The sequence below is a fragment of the Lithobates pipiens genome, unplaced genomic scaffold (genome assembly GCF_037356315.1).
Source record: "Lithobates pipiens isolate NorthernLeopardFrog02 unplaced genomic scaffold, aLitPip1_a1.2 Scaffold_60, whole genome shotgun sequence".
Classification (NCBI taxonomy): Eukaryota; Metazoa; Chordata; class Amphibia; order Anura; family Ranidae; genus Lithobates; species Lithobates pipiens.
The window spans coordinates 3092919-3114357 of record NW_027507882.1 but is presented as its reverse complement, the minus strand read 5'-3'; the positions used below and the strand labels follow the sequence as shown (position 1 = coordinate 3114357).

The window sequence follows — 21439 nt, the reverse complement described above, 5'->3', positions numbered from 1 at the left end:
CAGTGGCTGCTCATGCGCGACGCATGCAGACTTCTGCGGCCATTTGAGGAGATCACCAAACTGGTCAGTCGCAGCCATGGCGCCATCTGTGACATGGTACCTTATGCCTTCTTTATGGAGCGTGCATTGCGTCGTGTCATTGATCAGGCTGTGGAGGAGCAGGTGCGGGAAGATGAGGAAGTCGCAATGCTGGATGAATTCCCAGGGGGGGCTACTCTATCTGAGACAAGTCAACAACAGGAGTCTGAAGAGGAGTCAGAGGAGGATGGTGCCGGGGCGGATGAGGAGGAGCAAGAAGAGCATGCTTTAAACCTTTCTGGGATCCCTGTTGTGCGTGGATGGGGAGAGGAGAATGAAGAGGACGACATTATCCTGGATGATGAGCAGGAGCCAGGCCACCACACCGCTTCCACTTTAGTGCAAATGGGGGCCTTCATGCTCCAGTGTTTTAATAGGGACCCCCGTATAAAAAGCATAAGGGTCAAGGACCAGTACTGGATGGCAACGTACTTAGACCCCCGGTACAAACACAAAATGGCGGAAATGTTACCGCCGTCGCAGAGGGCTGTCAGAATGCAGCACTTCCAGGCCTTGCTTCGAGAAATGCTGCATTCTGCTTATGCGTGCACTGGCAGAGGAGCAATTCCCACTCCCAGAGAAGGATTTGCGGGTACCAATCCAACAGCGCCTGCAAGAAGAGGCCGGTTTGAAGATGTGTTGGTGACTTCGGATATGATGTAATTCTTTCAGCTGACCCATCGACAGGTGTCATCCGGATCAAGCATCAGGGAACGCCTAGACCATCAGGTGTCCGACTACATTGGGTTAACGGCCGATGTGGACGCTCTGAGGAGTGATGAACCCCTGGACTACTGGGTGGGCAGGCTTGACCTCTGGCCAGAGCTTGCCCAATTTGCAATGGAACTGTTGGCTTGCCCCTCATCCAGTGTCCTGTCCGAAAGGACGTTCAGCGCAGCAGGGGGGATCGTGACCGATAAGCGTACTCGCCTAGCTCACGACAGTGTTAACTACCTCACATTTCTAAAAATGAATGAGGCATGGATCTCGGAGGAATTCAACACATGTGACCAGTAGACCATGTATATGTCTATAAACAATTTTTTTAATCAAGCACACAGACCTTCTTTCTTCATTTGGCTCACTTCCTTGTCCCAAAAAAGCACACCGTACTATATGCCCCTACCCTCCTCTTTGAAGAGGTTGAGCGGTGTCATATTTCTACTGGGGCTGCTTATGAGGGGATCACACCATCCCTGTGCTGTGCTGACTTCCTCCTGGGGGGTTCTTATTATGAGGGGATCACACCATCCCTGTGCTGTGCTGACTTACTCCTGGGGGTTCTTATTATGAGGGGATCACACCATCCCTGTGCTGTGCTGAGTTTCTCCTGGGCCTGCTTATTATGAGGGGATCACACCATCCCTGTGCTGTGCTGACTTCCTCCTGGGGGTTCTTATTATGAGGGGATCACACCATCCCTGTGCTGTGCTGAGTTTCTCCTGGGCCTGCTTATTATGAGGGGATCACACCATCCCTGTGCTGTGCTGACTTACTCCTGGGGCTGCTTACGGTGCTGCTGTCAGTGCTGTATATCACGGTGCTGGTGTGAGTGCTTAATGTCACGCTGCTGCTGTCAGTGCTGTATATCACGGTGCTGATGTCAGTGCTTAATGTCACGCTTCTGATGTCAGTGCTCTCTATCACGCTGCTGCTGTCAGTACTGTATATCACGGTGCTGATGTCAGTGCTTAATGTCACGCTTCTGATGTCAGTGCTCTCTATCACGGTGCTGCTGTCAGTGCTGTATATCACGGTGCTGATGTCAGTGCTTTATGTCACGCTGCTGATGTCAGTGCTCTCTATCACGGTGCTGTTGTCAGATGACTCTATCACGGTGCAGGTGTCATTGCTGTATGTCACGCTGCTGATGTCAGTGCTCTGTATCACGGTGCTGCTGTCAGATGACTCTATCACGGTGCAGGTGTCATTGCTGTATGTCACGCTGCTGGTGATCATCTCCTGCACCCTCTTCTTTGCCTACTCTGGTCCCTGACCTTCCGTCTCCTCCATTGCCTTCATGCGCTCCACAGTCCTGAGTTGTCAGAACAATTTCCCATATAAAAAAAGAATGCTTGTAGTTATCGATCCCAAATTCACCTCATACATGTATTATGTCATTGGCCATGTGGTGGGACTATGTTTGCCCAGCTAATAAGTATTTTGTGGCTGCAAATTTGACCTAAAGGTTTGCGAAGTTCGCCTCCCATTGAAGTCAATGGGGCCCGCCGCGAACTTTCCGTTTCGCGAACTATCGGCCACGTTCGCGAAACGTCCCGTCAGAAGTTCGTCCATCACTACTTCCGATTGCCCGAAAACGGTCAACAATCTTCTGTCTGTAGACATCCACATTCTCAGCAGGGCCTGGACCCACAGTCAGATCCTCCACCTCCTCCTCCTCCTCCTCCTCACTAGGCCCCGTATCATCAGGGGAATCCCTCCCAGGGCCACCCCCAGGATCAGGCATTATTCCTGGGCCGAGCTAGCAGGCAAGGCCCAGGCTTGAAAAAAGGGTGGTTCTCAGAGAGCTCCTTGGGTGTGTCTCCTCCTCCTTCCCACTGGCCACCAATGTAAGGAGCATTCTTCCCACTGATCACTAATGTAAGCAACATTCTTCTCACTGATCACCGATGTAAGGAACATTCTTCCCACTGATCACCAATGTAAGGAACATTCTTCCCACTGATCACCAATGTAAGGAACATTCTTCCCACTGATCACCAATGTAAGGAACATTCTTCCCACTGTTCACCAATATAAGGAACATTCTTCCCACTGATCACCAATGTAAGGAACATTCTTCCCAATTTTTCTTTATTAAAAGTCTTGCAATCATTAAGCATAAAATCACAATATATAAATATACATAAATATATACATATTTACATAAATTAAAATAAATATAGCAAAACTGCTCTCAAACCAAAAAAAAAAAAATACTTTACAGCAATAACATAAATCCTATTACGACTCACACCATTACACCAGACATCAAACTTGTGAGGTTAAGAAACAATCCCGCACCTATTATGCATGCAGCCCTTCTTCAAAAAGAAGATACTAACCAACAAAAGCTAAGGGAGTGAAAGAACCAGAAAAAGAAAAGAGCTCCTCACCCAGAGATGGGCAGTTCACCAAAGGCAGGTCTGATATTCCTCCACGCCCTTATCCAGACTGCCCGAGGCTCCCTGCCCTTCTCAAGACCCTGAATTTTCCCAACCTCACCCAGAATATCGTGCACAACCACCTCAACAGAGAGGACTTTCTTCCGCAGGGTAATCTGGCACCGTGCATTCCATGTGAAGTAACGGACAACTATACTAACTAAAAACAGTGTATCCAAATCAAAATCCCAGTGAGTCGGGAATGCCCCATACACCCACTCCGCATAACTCATGCGATAGAAAAAGGGGATGCCTAGAGCCCTCCCCACCCTTTTATACACCTCTATGTTAAAGGGACACTGGAGCAAAAAGTGGTCCATAGACTCCACTTTACCAACACACTCCGCTCTAGGACAATCCCGATCATCCACAGGGCGATGCTTCAAGTTCCCTCTCACATAGAGCCTTCCATGGAAGGCGAGCCAGGCTTGATCCCTAAACTTCAAGGGGATTCTTTCTAAATTGATTAAACGCAACCCCTCCCTCATTACAGAGCCTGGGCAATCCCTTAAGGCCAGTGACACACTGAAAGCAGAGCCCAAAATCCTCTTCTCCAGAAGCTTTCTGGGGAGGGACTTGATATCCTCCACTGTCACCTGCCACTGCCGAAGTATTTTCAGACACGGGGCAACATAAGCCGGGAGCTTGCCATGTCGGACTCTCAGACTTTTCACTGGCCTGCCATCTTCCCAGCATCGCAGAAAAGGCCTAAAACAAGATTGAAAAATACCCACCCATCCCGGCGGGTTCTCTGCTAGCATGTTACCAAGATTATACTTTAAAAACAGCAGAGAAAAGAAAACTATTGGGTTGACCATTCCTAGGCCACCCTCCCGCCTAGACAGGTAAGTTACATTGCGTTTGATCAGGTTCAGCCTACTTCCCCATAACAGTTGGAAAAAGCAGCTGTACACCCTTGCATAGAGAGATACTGGCAAGATACAGACGAAGCTGACATATAAAAAAATTGGGACCAGGTACGTTTTGATCAAGTGAACCCTCTCCCTCAATGAAAGCTTCCATTTCTTCCAGCTTGCTACTTTGGCATTGGCACACACTAACCTGCTTTCCCAATTTCGATGACCATAGTCACCAGGACCAAATTTGATGCCCAACACTTTAATTTCCTGCTGGGGCTCTGGGAAGGCATCCGGAAGTTCGAAGCTTTCACCTTCATCACCCATCCAGAAAACTTCACTCTTTTCATGGTTGACTTTAGAACCAGAAGCCTCCGTGTACTGCTCTATCATAGAGACCACCTCTTGCTCCTCCTCCGTTCCAGAGACAATAACAGATACATCATCGGCATAGGCCACGACCTTCAAAGGTGGCACACCAGCAATGCCCAAAGGCACTCCACACAAAGATCCACTCTCTAGCCTTCTTATGAAGGGGTCGATTGCGAATACATATAACAGGGGGCTCAGAGGACATCCCTGACGCACACCAGAGCCAACCTCAAAAGGCCATCCAACCCAACCATTAACCAGTGGGAAGCTCTCAGCCCCTTTATATAATGTCTTCAGCCAATCTATAAACCTCCCCTGCAGGCCGTATCTACCAAGTAGCAAATACAGGTACTCGTGATTGACTCTATCAAAAGCCTTTGCCTGATCCAATGCCAGCAAGTACTTTCTCCATCCAGCAGCCCTGCATCGCTCCAAAGCCTCCCGGACAGCTAAAACCGCTGAAAAGGTACTTCTACCTTGGACCGAGCAGTGCTGATGACTGGACAACAAATCGCCTGCCACTGACGACAAGCGCCAAAAAAGAATCTTCGCCAAGATCTTTCTATCAACATTGAGAAGACTGATGGGGCGCCAGTTCTCAATCATTGAGGGGTCTTTACCTTTTGACAGAAGAATCACAGCTGATTGCCTCATGGAGGGAGGGAGCGAACCCTCTTCTAGACAGCTGTTATAAACCTCCGCTAAAAAGGGAGCCAGAATGGACTTAAAACACTTGTAGAATTCAGCTGTCAACCCATCTGGCCCAGGCGATTTTTTGGTAGCCAGCTTCTCTATAGCATGAACTACCTCATCCACTGAAATTGGTTCTGTCAAATCCATCAAAGGCAATGTACCATTTCCCAATCCTGGAGTAGAATCCAGAAAGCTTTCCATCTTGTCCCGACAAAGGTCCTTTCTTCCCAGAAGGTCTGCATAATATGATCTGAAGATCTCCAGGATCCCTGATCTGGACTTCACCAGGGAACCCGTACTATCCCTCAGGCCTATGACCGTCTTAACTGCTATGCCTTGCTTACAGTTCTGGTAAGGATCAGGCGAGTGATATTTTCCATAATCCCTCTCCAGAACCAAGGAGGCATGCCGGTCGTATTGACACTTTCTAAGAAGAAACTTCACCTCAGAGATCTCCCCTGGATCTCCTCTATACGAGACAAGACGATCAAGCTTCCTCCGCAAATGCTGGTAGGCAATGTACATACCAAGCTGCTTCTTCTTACTTATGGCCTTGAAAAGTCCAATCGCCCTTTGTTTCACAAGTTCCCACCACTCTGACTTAGTGCTGCAAAAGTCCAGAATAGAAACCTGTGCCTGGAAAAAATCCTCAAAGGATTGTCTTACCTCTACGTCTTCCAGGAGAGCCAAATTCAGTTTCCAGGTACCCCTTCCCCTGGGTGGAGTGTCCGAGGCATTCAGAGTCACAGACAGCATACAGTGGTCAGAGAACTCCACCGCCCTCAACTCAGGAGCCGAGAAAGCAGAGTTCTCTTTTAAAAAAAACCTATCTATCCTACTCTGACTATTCCCTCTCTGAAATGTGAATCCCGTGCTGCCAGGGCAGTGCTTAATATGCACATCTACCAGGCCTGCTTGTCTCACCATATCTCTAAGAAAAACGCTATCGTACGCCAGCCTGTCTATGGAGCCTCTCCTGTCTTCAGGCCTAATTATGGTGTTAAAATCACCTCCAAAGACAACCTGCTGGGACGTAAAAAGGAAGGGCTTGATCTCTGTGAGGAGGCATTTCCTGCCCCATCTTGACTGCGGTCCATAGATATTAATCAGGCGCAAGTCCTGCCCCCTAACAGAGACGTCCAAGACCATGCATCTCCCAATCTCTACCTCAATTACCCGCCGGCACGTTACCATATCGGTTTTAAAAAGGACCGCAACTCCGCTGCAGGGCTCTGCCGCAAGAGACCAAAAGGAGGGACCGCATCTCCACTCCCTTTTTGCTAGATGGACATCGGCCAAAGTATTGAGCCAGGTCTCTTGCAAAAATAAAATCTCGGCATCAAACTCGCTGAGCAAAAATAAGGCAATATCACGAGCTCTTGCAGATTTCATGCTGGCGACATTAATGGTCGCCACCTTTATCGGAGTGGGAACTGCCATCAGGATGATTGGGGTAGTCGTTTCTTAACCTTTGCCACACTCTCATCACCAGAAACAGCTCTCTTCAAACTATGTGACTCCCCCTCATCCATGGATGATAAAGAAAAAGATAAATCAGACATCCCATCACCTGACAAAACTGAAAAAGGGTTACCAGGAGGAACCCCTCCTGGGTCCGACTCTGAGGAAGAAATAACTACTTTATTTGTCTTCCTCTTCTTCTTTTTCTTTTTCTTCCTCCTAAATGTCTCCCACCCCTCATCATCTGAATCCCCCTCAACAGAGGGTGAGACATGGGATATGGACACCCTTCCATCAGCCCCACCCCCATCCAGCACCCCCACATTCCCCTGACCACGTTTGCGTTGCCGAGGGACAGGGACTGGAGGCTGAGAAGGAAGATCCGCTAAACCTGCCCCCCCAGCAGCTTCCGCTAGTCTGGAGGACCTACGTACAGCAGGAATAGGGACCACCACATGGGGGACAGACTTAGGGACCACATCACTAGAGGGGAAAGAATCTGAAGCAACAGATGGAACTGACACAGGAGGGACAGACTCAGGGACCACATTACCAGGGGAAACAGAACCTGAAACAGATGGAACAGACACAGGAGGGACAGACTCAGGGACAACATTACCAGGGGAAACAGAACCTGAAACAGATGGAACAGACACAGGAGGGACAACAACAGTTACAACGGCCTCATCCTCCTTATCCAGCCTCTGCAGCTCAGCCCCCAATCCTGGCAGGTTATGTAAAGCCTCTGGACACTTACTGTAAGGATGGCCAAGCTGTTGGCACAGATTGCACCGAATTTGGGTACAATCCTTTGCCAAATGGTCCAGACCCTGGCATAGCGAACACTTTTTACGCATGCAGGTAGAGGCAAAATGGCCCTTTTCACCACATTTATTGCAGACTTTGGGCTGTCCCTGGTAAAATATAGTCAGCCGATCTCTTCCCAGGAAAGCTGAGCAGGGCAGATGTTGGACTACATTGCCCAGCACCCCCAGTTTTAGTGACACCGTCCAGGCCCCTGTCCATATCCCATGTTCATCCAGGACCTTCCGCAGTGGAGTGAGGACCTCACCATATCGGCGTAGCCATACTATCAAATCAGCCTCTGGTATTGATTCGTTACGCACCAGGATGGTCACCGATTTTATCAGAGGCTGCCTGGAAATCACTTTTGGCACCAAACCACTCCACTGCGGAAGGCCCTGGCACCTCCTATGTCGCTCCCAAAATAAATCCAACCCCTCAGGTTTTACAAAAGACAAATCAAATTCATAACTTCCCACTGGGCAAATTAAAGCAAAAATATCCACAGCTTTAAACCCCATTTCCAAAATCAACTCAGCCACCCTCCCCCTCACTGGTGGGGTCCCCTCCCCCTCCCACTTGAACTGAACCACATTCCTCCTCCTATACCCACCACCAATCCCACCACCAAACCCCCCTATATTGTGACCACCAATATTTACAGCATTCCCCCCACCCTCCTTGGTGCGACTCCCCACAACAGATGCATAACTCCCCATATTCCTCCCAGCAGAAGAGACATTTGTTTGTTTGGAGCCTTCTGACACATTTCTAGCAGATATCGATTGTACAGATTTGGTCTGTACAATCGATGAGTCTTTCTTCTGCTGAGCAGAAAGAGAAATGTCATTTTTATCTTGGTCAGCAATATTAACCCCTCCACCATCACCACCACCACCCACCACATTCACTGCCTTATCAATATTATTACTGTCATTATTTCCTGTCACATTCATAGTTCCTGCCGTGTCCTCAGTCACTGCTGTCCCCATACACACTTCACCTCCAGGCCGACTCTTCTCCTCCATCAGGACAGGACCATCAGCTGAGCCGGGTGAATGTTGTCCTAATACAGCAACAGGTGAATCACTGCAGGAGACTTCCATGGCTGTCTCCACTTCACATGCTGCACTGTGCTGAACCCCTCCCCCACCTGCATCAATCAGCCCAGGTGAAGGAGAAACAGTCTCTCTGGAGCTGGCAGCCATCTTGCTTGTGGAACTACAAGTCTCAGCATTATCCGCAAAATCCAGGCGTGGGGTGCATGATGGAGATCCATCCACATTGCTCTGGTGGGCTGATGACACCTCTGCCAGGGGCTCTCCCTCCACGTCTGCAGAGGGTTTCCCTGTAGCAGGCAGCTGTTTGCAGATTGCCTTCCCTCTCTGTTCCTCAGCCGGGACATCATCCACTACAGCAGGTGGGGCAGACACGTTGGATGGAGGCAGTACAGCGCACTGGGATCCCTCCACCAGTGCTGGCTCTGCCGGTCTGCAATCCCTCCGCTCATCCTCAGGGACCTCCGATGGCTCACCAACAGACCTGTCTGCCCTCAGGGGTGACTCCATCTGCTGGATGAACTGTAGGGTGCCATGTTCATTCTCAACCCCCTGGCTGGTTGCCGCTGGCGATTCCCCAGCCTGACATGGGGGGAGAGGTGCAGAGACAGATGAAGCCGGGTTGTCTGTTACCTGCTGATCCACAGAACTCACCGATGCCTGGCTGGAAAATCTCCTCTCATTTTTAAACTTTTCAGCAAAAGCTCCGCTTCTGTCCTTCAGTTTATTCAAAAATAAAGATTGTTTCTTTACTTTCTCCTCCATTTGCTGCAACTCTGGCTTCATGGCCAAACGGTTTTTACTCCAGGCCTGGAAATACTTGGTCTTGAAGTTTTTATGTTCAGCTTTTAAAGATTTAAGTTTCTCCTCAGCCCTTCCGATTGCCCGAAAACGGTCAACAATCTTCTGTCTGTAGGCATCCACGTTCTCAGCAGGGCCTGGACCCACAGACAGATCCTCCACCTCCTCCTCCTCACTAGGCCCCGTATCATCAGGGGAATCCATCCCAGGGCCTCCCCCAGGATCAGGCATTATTCCTGGGCTGAGCTAGCAGGCAAAGCCCAGGCTTGAAAAAAAGGTGTGGTTCTCAGAGAGCTCCTTGGGTGTGTCCTCCTCCTCCTTCCCACTGATCACCAATGTAAGGAACATTTTTCTCGCTGATCACCAATGTAAGGAACATTCTTCCCAATGATCACCAATGTAAGGAACATTCTTCCCACTGACCACTAATGTAAGTGTAGCCGGGAGCCAACTACACCAGCTGATTTTGCAGACTTGTCTCCTGCTGTCCAAGACTGTTCTGTATCCCCCTAGTGCTGGGCTTAGATTACTGACATCGTTTTCTGAACAGACATTCCAAACCAGATCTTTAGAATTGACCATGGGCCACACATCCCAGCAAGCCATCTGCTCTAGGGGAGAATTGTGGGAGAGACTATAAAGGGATCTCCTAACCAGGCCCAGGGTCTCTTGCTTCCTGGATCCCATTGTGTGAGCACCACCCCGCCACTGTGGGAGGAGACCACGGCTTACCACACGGTGCACAGCTTAAAGCTCCACTCCCAGTGGGTCAGGACGTCGCCTGCTTCCAGAAGGACGCTCTGCAGCAGCACTGAACACCACAGAGCCGGTCGGTTCACTGAGTCAGCAGACTGATCGCCATCTCTGTCCATCTGCAGCAAGGAGAATCGTTTGAGCGTCCTTCGGGAGGCTGCTGAACGATATCAGGATCGGTGAGAAGGAACTTGCCGGTAAAGTACATGCACATGTAATAGATACAACGGGCGTGCGCGTGGAGCCAGAGGCCAATGTAAACAAAGCAGATCCCTGTTCTGTCAGGGGAGTACAGTGTGATCGTCTGTTCCTAGTGATTAGGAACAGCGATCTCTCTGTATTCCCAGTGAGTCCCCTCCCCCCACAGTTAGAAACTCCCTAGGATACACTTAACCCCTTGATCACCACTGGTATTAACCCCTTGCCTGCCAGGGACATTTATACAGTAATCCGTGCATTTTTATAGCACTGATCACTGTATACATGTCACTGGTCCCAAACAAATGTCAAAGGTGTCCGATCTGTCCACCGCAATGTCGCAGTCTCGCTAAAAATGGATGATCACCGCCATTACTAGAAAAAAATGCCATAAATCTATCCCCTATTTTGTAGACGCTATAACTCTCACACAAACCAATCAATATGTGCTTATCGCAATTTATTTAAAAAATTTTTTACCATAAATATGTAGAAGAATGCATATGGGCCTAAACTGATGAAGACATTTTTTTTTTACTTTTTTGGGCTATTATAGCAAAAAGGTAAAAAATATTATTTTTTATTTTCATTTTTTTTTTTTTTTTTTTTTATAGTGCAAAAAATAAAAACTGCAGAGGTGACCAAATACCACCAAAAAGCTCTATTTATGGGAAAAAAGGACATCAATTTTGTTTTGGTACACACCACCGCACAATTGTCAGTTAAAGTGATGGAGTGCCGTATCGCAAAAAATGGCTTGGTCATTAAGGGGGAAAATCCTTCCGGGGCTGAAGTGGTTAAGAAATTCTTGTTCTATGAGCTCCAACTGCTGGTGAAGACAGTGCAAGGCCTTGCATTTAGAACATTGCTGTCTATTACTCTTAAAGGAGACACGTTACTGGTATATATAGTACATTATCTCTCATTAGGATCAAAGGAATTATAAGCCGGCCCGGGGTCCCTCTTTAAGCAGAAATATTCCTTATATCCACCAATAGCTTCTTCAAGAGACTCATTTTGTTACTGTGTATATTTTTACCATTCACTGGTCATTACTAAGACCCCTTTCACACTGACAGAATTTTCAGGCATTTTAGTGCTAGAAATAGTGCCTTAAAAGCGCGTCCCATTCAGTGCAATGAGTGCTTTCTCACTGAGGCGGTGCGCTTGCGGGATATTACCCTGTTTCTCCGAAAATAAGAGCTAGCATGATTTTCGGTGATGGCTGCAATATAAGCCCTACCCCCCAAATAAGCCCTAGTTAAAGTCCTTGTAGGTCTTATTTTCAGGGTAGGGCTTATTTTTGCGGAAACAGGGTAGGGCTTATTTGGGGAGTAGGGCTTATATTGCAGCCATCACCGACAATCACGCTAGCTCTTATTTTCTGGGAAACAGGGTAGGAAAAGTCCTGCAAGCAGCATCTTTGGGGCAGGTTGGAAGCGCTGTAAATAGAACTCCCAAAACGCTCCTGCCCATTGCACTGAATGGGCATCGCTTCCAAAACGCCTGAAAAGCGATTCAGAAGCGACGCAAAATGGGAATTTGTACTATTTTCTTGGGGTAAAAAGCTCCCCGCTAGCGGCCGAAAAGCGTCACCTTACACAGTGCTAAGGTGCCACAAAAATGGGTGGCGCTGTAGCTCTAATGGTCAGTGTGAAAGGGGTCTAAACTGTTATTTGACGGCTGTAAGTATTATTTCAACCTAGTCTTGGCTGTAACCAGAACTTTTTTCCAATGACCACCAATGTAGAAGACATTTCACTACTGACTGCTCCCCCCCCCCCCTCCCTCATGTAAGGGGATCTTTTTTTCTATTGGCCACCAATGTAAGGGGGCCCTTCACCAATGACCACCAGTATAGGGGTATTCTTCTCCACTGACCATAAAAGTAGGAGGGCCCCCCTCCTCTGAGCACAAATGTAAGAGGACACTTCTACACTGACCACCAATGTAAGGGGACCCTGCTCCTATGACTACCAATGTAGTGGGGATCCTTCCTCACGTATCACCAACTTAGGGGATTCTTCTCCACTTACCACCAATGTAACGGATCATGTCTCTGCTGACCACCAACAAAGGAGTCACTTCATCACTTACCACCAATATAATAAAGCCTTTTCCCAATGACTACCAATGAAGGAAGCATTTTACCACTGACCCCACCCAATGTAAGGGGGCACTTTTCTATTGATCGCCAATATAAGTGGGCCCTATACTCATGACTACCAGTATAGGGGGATTCTTGTCTACTGACCTTAAGGAGACCCTCCTCCATTAAGCACAAATATAAGAGGGCACTTCTGCACTGACCACCGGTGTAAGAGGGATCTTTCTTCACTGACCACCAATAAAGAGGACCCTTCTCCACTGACCTCAAATGTAATCTGGCACTTTAAAGACTGACCCACAATGTAATGGGGTCCTTGTCCACTTACCACCAATGAAGGAGGCATGTTTCCACTGACCACTAATAAGTGGACCCTTCTTCACTGATCACCAACATAGGGCTGTTCTTTTCCAATGACCACCAATATAAGGGGCTCTACTCCACTGACCACAAATGTGATCTGCCACTTTAATGACCACCAATGTAAAGAGACATTACAATATTCGCTGTCCACATTTTTTTCTGGCCCCTATTTGTTTAATCTTATAATTACAACTGAAAATTATAGAGTTGGGGGTTTTAACGCACCAAGATGTCAAATACGCTAAGCCTACTTAAGCCTCCACTTAAGGGTCTGAAAAGGAAAATAACAGAAGTGGTGCAGATAGTTACCTGTCTGTCAGTCCAAAAGCTAAATCCAGCATGTCCATCTCCTCATCTGATATGGGACCCAACTGGTCAAAATTCTTCTGGTCGAATATCAAGTGACAAGTAGAACAGGCGAGAGTTGCTTCGCAGGCCCCTTATGGAACAGAGCAGGAATCATCACTATTTAATAAATTGGTAATTAAATACAATAAAATAATACAATACGTGTTCTAGAGCAAGGGTCTCCAAGATTTCTAAACAAAGAGCCAGTTCACTGTCCTTCAGGCTTTAAGGGGTCCAGACTGTGGCCATTGGGCATAAACAATGCCCCAACATTGGTTTTAGTTGGAGGAATAGTGCCTTACTGTTGGTATGAGTGAAAGGAATAATGCCCCATCAATGAACCCTATCAATATCGGATTGACATCGATGGTTTCAGTGGGAGGAATAGTGCTCCATCATTGGTGTTAGTTGGGGGAAAAGTGTCCCAAGGGCCAGGATGTGCAACCTGTGACCTCATCGTTGTAGTGAAGCCACAAGTGCCATCATGTCCTGTAGGCCTTTTGCTGCAAGTCAACTATTTGTTCAAACACGGCGGTTGGGCCACCAGTGGCCTGATGCATTTTTTTAAATACCACATTGTACAATTCCTGCAGCTCTATATAGCCACTCATATGCATAGATGGGTGAAGACAGCTGTACACTGCTATGCAAGGCTATTAGCTTAAAGTAGAGCTCTGACGCAATGCCCCCAAACCCAGGCACTTACTAAAGAGGGGTATTGTAATTACCCATTTGTTGACCACATATTGTAATTGCCCCTTTTTTGCCCACATAATGCAATGGCCCATTTGTTGCCCACATATTGTAATTGCCAATTTGTTGTCCACATATTGTAATTGCCCATTTGTTGCCCACATATTGTAATTACCCATTTGTTGTCCTCCTCTCTTGATTACTCATTCTTAGGTGAATGGATTCCCAGTGTTCGCAAAGTCCACCCACCCTTTCCCCTTGCAAAGCACCATTGTCCTAATGTTGGGGGACAAGGGCCTCTTCCCCACCTCCATGTGCCCCCCAAAAAAAAGAGAGCGATGGAAGTAGTAAAATAAGGGCCCTATGGTGGAATCTGGAAGTCCCCTTTATAATCAGGGGAATGTGTTATTCACTGCCTCCCAGGAGAATGAGTACAGGGGTATATTATCACCCCCATACCAACTCCAATATAGAGTAAAAAGTAAAATGAACGCCAAACTAAAAATCGAAGGAAGTTTAACAATGTCCCCAGAAGTAAATCCATCCCCGCATTCAAGTGAAGTCTGTTGCCCAACGTTCTGTACGTGTTGCACTTACGGTGATAAATAGCAAATTCCCAGGTTTTGGTAGTTAAAATTTACTGTCAGGAACCCCAGGTAAGGTCATTGACCACATTACGGCAATGATGTCACCCGGGATTCCCAGCAGTCTTTTCTGTAACCTGAAATCTATCATCTATATGCAATTAGCAGACCACCATCTGTTGCAAAACTACAAGTCCCATCATGCCTCTGCCTCTGGGTGTCTTATGGGACTTGTAGTTCTGCAACAACTGGAAGTCAGCTAATTGCAGATCCCTGATCTAGTGCAACAAGCAACCTGAATTCTGACACTGCTTATTTCAATAGGGTTCGGATTCGAGTGCAGTGTAAAAAATTACAAATTCCTAGGTTTGGTCAATTTACCGTCGGGAAACCCAAGTAAGGTCATTGATCAGAGGCCTCACCCGGGATTCCCCTCAGTAATCCCTCAGTCTGGAAGCTGTAATTTAGTGGCAGCACTGTGGCATGCACAGCCCACTGGAATTCTGACACCATTGACTTCAATAGGGTTTAGAGTCTAATGTGGTGTGTACCTCCCACCCAAAATCTGACACTATTACCTATAGCAGGGGTCTCCGAAATTCCTAACCCAGGGGCTAGTTTACTGTCCTTCAGACTTTAGGGGGGGAGACTGTTGCCATTGGGAGTAGATAAGGTCCGATGTAAGTGGGAGGAATTGTGCCCCATCATTGGTGTCAGTGGGAGGAGTTGTGCCCCATCAATAGTGTCTTTGGACCCAATTGTTGCTCTAATTAGGAGGAATTGTGCCTCCATCTTTGGTGTCATTGGGAGGAGTTTGCCCCCAACGTTGGAGCCATTGGGAGGAATTGTGTCCCCATCGTTGTTGTCATTAGGAGGAGTTGTGCCCTATGATTGGTGTTAGTGGGAGGACTTTTGCCCCATCGTCAGTGTCATTGGGCCCAATTGTTGGTGTTATGGGGGAGGAATTTTTTCCCATCATTGGTGTTATGAGGGAGGAATTGTACCCCATCGTTGGTGTTAAGGGGGAGGAATTGTGTCCCATCATTGGTGTTATGGGGGAGGAATTGCACCCCATCATTGGTGTTATGGGGAGGAATTGTGCCCCATCATTGGTGTTATGGGGGAGGAATTGTACCCCATCATTGGTGTTATGGGGAGGAATTGTGCCCCATTGTTAATGTCATTGTGCCCCATCATTGGTGTCAATATGAGGAGTTGTGCCCCATGGTTGGTGTCATTGGGCCCAATTGTTGGTGTTATGGGGACGAATTGTGTCCCATCATTGGTGTTATGGGGGAGGAATTGTACCCCATCATTGGTGTCATGGGGAGGAATTGTACCCCATCATTGGTGTTATGGGGAGGAATTGTGCCCCATCGTTGATGTCATTTGGAGGTATTGTGCCCCATCGTTGGTGTCAGTGGAAGGAGTTGTGCCCCATCATTGTTGGTGTCATGGGGGAGGAATTGTGTCCCATTATTGGTGTTATGGGGGAGGAATTGTGTTCCTCATTGGTGTTATGGGGGAGGAATTATGCCCCATTGTTGGTATCAGTAGAGGAAATAGTGCCCCAAGGGCCAGACAACAGCAAGCAAAGGGCCACATCTAGCCCCAGTGTCGATTTGGAGACCACTGGACTATAGCGATGTTCAGATTCTAGTTTGATGTTGTTGCTGGTTTTCAGCCTGTTCAGCTGAACTGCCATCAATTCAGCTCTAAAATTTTAGATTTCCCTTCACATTCTGTCTTGGTAATCATAACCATCAGGAAAAATAGAGAAGGCAAATTTAGCAGCAGGGACATAGAAAGTTAGAAAAACATGACATGGTGTCTAACCCTTCCACAGTCTAAAGGCCTCTGCATACACCATAAGAATATTTCTGTGTCTTACCAAATCCATCAATGTTCAAATTGTGACGAATGACCACTTCTAATAGACTCTCCCCTTCCTTCACTGTTGCCGTTAGAGTTTCTCCATTGCGATTTATGAAATTCACAGTTAAATTATCATTTGTGGATCTACATGTCAAACAAAGAAAACAGTTCCAGACTACCCATTCATTGAACAGAATTTCAGGATTATAAACATGAATAACCATAAATATACTGTATACTGATTGCTATAGATATATACTGATTGTTATTGATATATACTGATTACTATAAATATATAATGATTGATTGTTATACATATATTTGTAGGGTAGGCACAGTGTTGTGGCTAGCACTCTCACCTAGCAGTAAGAAGGGTCGCTGGTTCAAATCCCAACCACAACACTACCTGCCTGAAGTTTGCATGTTCTCCCTGTACCTGCATGGGTTTCCTCTGGGTACTCCAGTTTCCTCTCACAATCCAAAGACATGCAGGTAGGTTAATTGGCTTCTGTCCAAAATTGGCCCTAGTATATGAATGGAGATCTTGGATTGTGGGCTCCTTGAGGGTAGAGACCAATGTGAGTATGCAATGTACAGGGATAGGTGTTGTAATATATATATATATATATATATATATATATATATATATATATATATTATATGTTGTAATATGTGTGTATATATATATGTGTGGGTGTGCATGGCCATGTATTTTATATATGGTGTTATGGACACATACAGTACAAGATTGACCAGGCCAGATTTCAGTTGACTGAGTGACTTGTCCAAGCCAACTGCATTTTTAACATATCAAAGGGACAGCTGAAGACCCTTTGATGTGTTAATCTTATGCAAGTCTACCTGGGTGTGAGGTATGGCCTGTTAAGCTAATTGAACATTTCAATGGATACATTGTTTTAACTTAAGGAAGATGTAGGACCATAGAAAAAGTATTTATTGATGGTAATTAGATTGGAGAGAGGTATTCATGGGAAACATTTGGTTGACCTAGCAGAACCACCCCCCCCCCCCCCCCCCGTGTCAGACCAGTACTTGAGAGGACATTCAAGCTGGCATTCAGTCAGTCTTGTCTGGGTGTGTGAAGGCACCAAGGATTAAGGAATATGGAGCTCTGAATATGTTCTAGATTTGTAAGATATACTCTGTTGGATTTTGTCATCTGTTACAAGACTTTGTTCTGTATTGGAAGTCAATAAAGTGCATCTCTCTGGAAGAATTGGGTTGCTGCGGAAGAGTACTTATAATAACGAATTAACCATCTACCCATGCTATATATATATATACTATATCACTACATTGGTGCCGTGACCCGGATATTGGTGATATAAACTACATATACTATATCACTACATTGGTGCCATTCAAGTGACCAGAAGATCATTTTCAGGACTTAGTAACAGAAGTCGGTGGTGACAACAATCCTGTGAGGTGGACAGAAGTTTGATGGAGACCTGTGCTGTGACTCTAATGTCTGGTTGTGACATAAGAGAGTCTGATCTACAAAATTAAAGAAGTTTGGAACCCCAGAATTATTCTCTGGAGACTGGAAACAACAAGAAAAGGACTGTGTCGTGTACCAGAAGACCTGAACTGGAGGCTGAAGGAGTAACTAATGCGGTGAGTAAAATATTTCTTTTTTTTAAATTATTAGTAATATAGTCAAAATGCTTACTCAGTGTGAAGCTAGTGTCAGTGATGATAAAGTTAACAGATGGGTATTAACCACTTCAATACAGGGCACTTAAACACCTTCCTGCCCAGACCAATTTTGAGCTTTCAGCGCTGTCGCACTTTGAATGACAATTGCGCGGTCATGCTACACTGCACCCAAATGAAATTTTTTTCATTTTTTTCCCACAAATAGAGCTTTCTTTTGGTGGTATTTGATCACCTCTACGGTTTTTATTTTTTGCGCTACAAATAAAAAAATACCGAAAATTTTGAAAAAAATAATGTTTTTGTTTGTTTCAGTTTCAAAACTTTGTAAATAAGTACATTTTCTCCTTCACTGATGGGGCTACACTGATGGGCACTGATAAGGCGGCACTGATGGGCACCAATGATGTGGCACCAATGAAGTGGCACTGATAGGCGGCACTGATAGGCGGCACTGATGGGCGACACGGATGGGTGACACGGATGGGCGACACGGATGGACACTGATAGGTGGCACAAATTGGCACTGATAGCTGGCCCGGATGGGCGGCATGGATGGGCGGCACAGATGGGCATGGATAGGCGGCACAGATGGGCATGGATAGGCGGCACAGATGGGCATGGATGGGCATGGATAGGCGGCACAGGTGGGCACTGATAGGCGGCACAGGTGGGAACTGATAGGCGGCACAGGTGGGCACTGATAGGCGGCACAGGTGGGCACTCATAGGCGGCACAGGTGGGCACTCATAGGCGGCATTGGTGTTATACTATAGTAATGGATGCCAATCAGTGCCAAACAATAATGCATGCCAATCAGTGATGCCCATTGTGGGCACTGATTGGCATCCATTATGGGCACTGATTGGCACCCATTGTGCTGACTGGCATCCCTGGTGGTCTAGGGAGGATTACCTTTTCCCTAGTGGTCTGGTGGCGTCCCTGGTGGTCCAGTGTGGGCATCCTCGGGGGGGCTGTGCTGATAATCGATCAGTACAGACCCCCCCTGTCAGAGGAGCAGCCGATCGGCTCTCCTCTACTCGCGTCTGACAGACGCGAGTGAGGGAAAGCCGATCACCGGCTCTTCCCATTTACACTGCGATCAGCCGTGATTGGACACGGCTGATCACGTGGTAAAGAGTCTCCGTCGGAGACTCTTTACCGAGATCGTAGTTGCCGGGTGTCAGACTGACACCCCGCAACAACAATCGCCACGATGCGCGCCCCCAGGGGCGCGCAGCGGCTCATAATCCTGATCACGTCATATGACGTCTGGTCAGGATTATGCAACCACTTTGCAGCCGTCAATTGCCTATAGGGCGGGCGGCAAGTGGTTAAAATGTATTAAGCGTCATGGCGGTCCTTATGAAATTCCAGAAAAATATAAGCAGACGTGGACTGTGAAAAAGGAATTTTTAGAGAAAAATATTTTTGATAGCAACATTTCAGAAAGTAAAAGAAAAGGTTGTATTGTGCAGGGCTTATTATCTTGCTGTTTAACCATGGAAAGTTCTTTGAAGCATAAGATTGAGGAAATTACCCAGTTACAGAATGCAGTTACTAATAGCAACAATGTTTGTGAGAGGTTACAAAACCAATCAGACACTGAGACAGTAAATTTTAAATTGCATGCAGTTACCATTGGGGGAGCTTTGCTTGAGAAATCTAAACGCTGTGATGAATTATCAGAGGAAAATGAGAGATTCAAATTAAGAATTATGGAATAAGGCCCCTTTCACACTAACGTCCCGTTCAGGCCCGCCTGTCAGTTTTTCAGGCGGACCTGAACGGGTGCTCCATAGAGCTCTATGGAGCGTCGGATGTCAGCGGTGACATGTCCGCTGACATCCGACCCGCTCCGATCCGAAAAAGTGTGACGGAGGAAAAAGCTATTTTTCCATCCGTCTGCGGATCGGATCGGGTGACGACGGGCACTGCGGTCCGTCGTCATCCGATCTCCCATAGGGGAGAGCGGCGCTGTGACAGGTCCGTCCCTGCGCAGTGTGCAGAGACAGACCTGTCATCTCCCTGCTCAGCGGGGATCGGCGGAGTGATCCCCGCTGAGCAAACGGACATCCACGGGGCGGATCAGAACTGATCCGCCCCGTGTGAAAGGACCCTTAGAGAAGAGATCTCAGGAATGCAGATATGCATCAAATCTTGGATTCAACAATCTGCAGCAAAATACAAACACAAACTTTCTATCAAATGATAGAGAACCTCATATTAAATCTGATAATTTGTTGCCAGCCGCACCCACTGTGACCTCCACAATTTATAACAATATTAATAACACAGGTGAAATTCAACTTGTAATGAAGCCTTTGAAACCAAAAGAATTAGATGCAATTCTTAAAGAATTAGGAATGATTCCCTGTCATGATTTGAACAGATATTTAAAATGGTTTTGTGACTTGCAGAATGTCAGAGATGTGTACAGTCTAAATCCATCTGACTTAGAAAGAGTTTTGCAACATTCTATAGGAAGTGGTCTTTGGATGAGAATTAAACAGATCTGTATTCAGCCTGTGAGGACAAGGGACATATTACTGCAATTATTACGTGTTTTGTATGGTGTACGTTCTGATGTTACTATTCATGGGAGGATCCAACAAATGCAAAATGAATCTCCCTATGAATTGTCACATAGGATAGCAACTATTATGGACTTATTGGTCAGTAATAATCTTGCATTTGAGCATGGTGGCTTGATACATATGAATATGTTTCTAGATGCTTTGCATGAAGATATCAAACAAAATATCTTATTAGTTACGCCAAATCCTCGTGATTTAAAAGACGTATTGTTGAGAGCAGACCATTTATGAAGAAAGTCAAATGAGCAAGCTGTCAAAATTGATTTAGCCAAATTGTTTAGGACAAATACTGAACATAAAGATCAAAAGATAATATCTTATGATAACACCCAGGGAGGAGACTCCAGGTCAAACATAGGTGATATTAATTTGAAAAAACAGAGCTGACCAAAATAATAAGAAAAGGTCCAAGACCTGGATACCATTTTCTCAGTTAAAACAGAAATATGACCACCTGAAGATTGAGTACGATAAGATGAAAATAGAACATTACACATTATTGGAAAAGTTGAACAGATTCCAGGGTGTCTTAAATGAAGATGTACATTCTCCAGATCTGTTTTTGAATGCAAGTGACACTTCTCTAGCAGTGGGGGTGAATTAGCTTCAAACTGTAAATGTGTAAATAGCACTTTGTTTTAACTTCAAATAATGTTTGAAGACCTTGCTAATGAGTTTTTTGTTGGAGAGTTTTTTGTCTTTCAGCTATTGCCGGTGACGCTTGTTTGCATGTGAATAGCAGAAGCACTAGAAGTATCTGAAATTGCTGGCTAGTGGGGGAGAAACGCTGAATTCATGGACTCTCTCAATATTCATCAAGCAATGGACTTTTTTTTGAACATCCAAATTTTCTTTTCAATGGACTTTTCTTCCTCGACGCCTTATTTTTTATTTTTAACCCTTTCCCAGATATATTTTTTATTTTCATTATGTTTTATTTCTTGAACTTTATCTTA

The 21439-nt window shown here is 46.2% G+C and overlaps 1 protein-coding gene across 1 annotated transcript in view; it reads right to left on the bottom strand.

The window, feature by feature from the left end:
* Nucleotides 1–21439, bottom strand: part of LOC143958281 (adrenodoxin-like) — a 126669-nt gene that overhangs the window by 48176 nt on the left and 57054 nt on the right. The window contains exons 2-3 of the mRNA XM_077467804.1: nucleotides 16226–16353; nucleotides 13019–13148 (exon numbers count right to left, since the gene is read on the bottom strand). Of these exons, the coding sequence (XP_077323930.1) occupies nucleotides 13019–13148; nucleotides 16226–16353 (258 nt within the window). The remainder of the gene's footprint in view (nucleotides 1–13018; nucleotides 13149–16225; nucleotides 16354–21439) is intronic.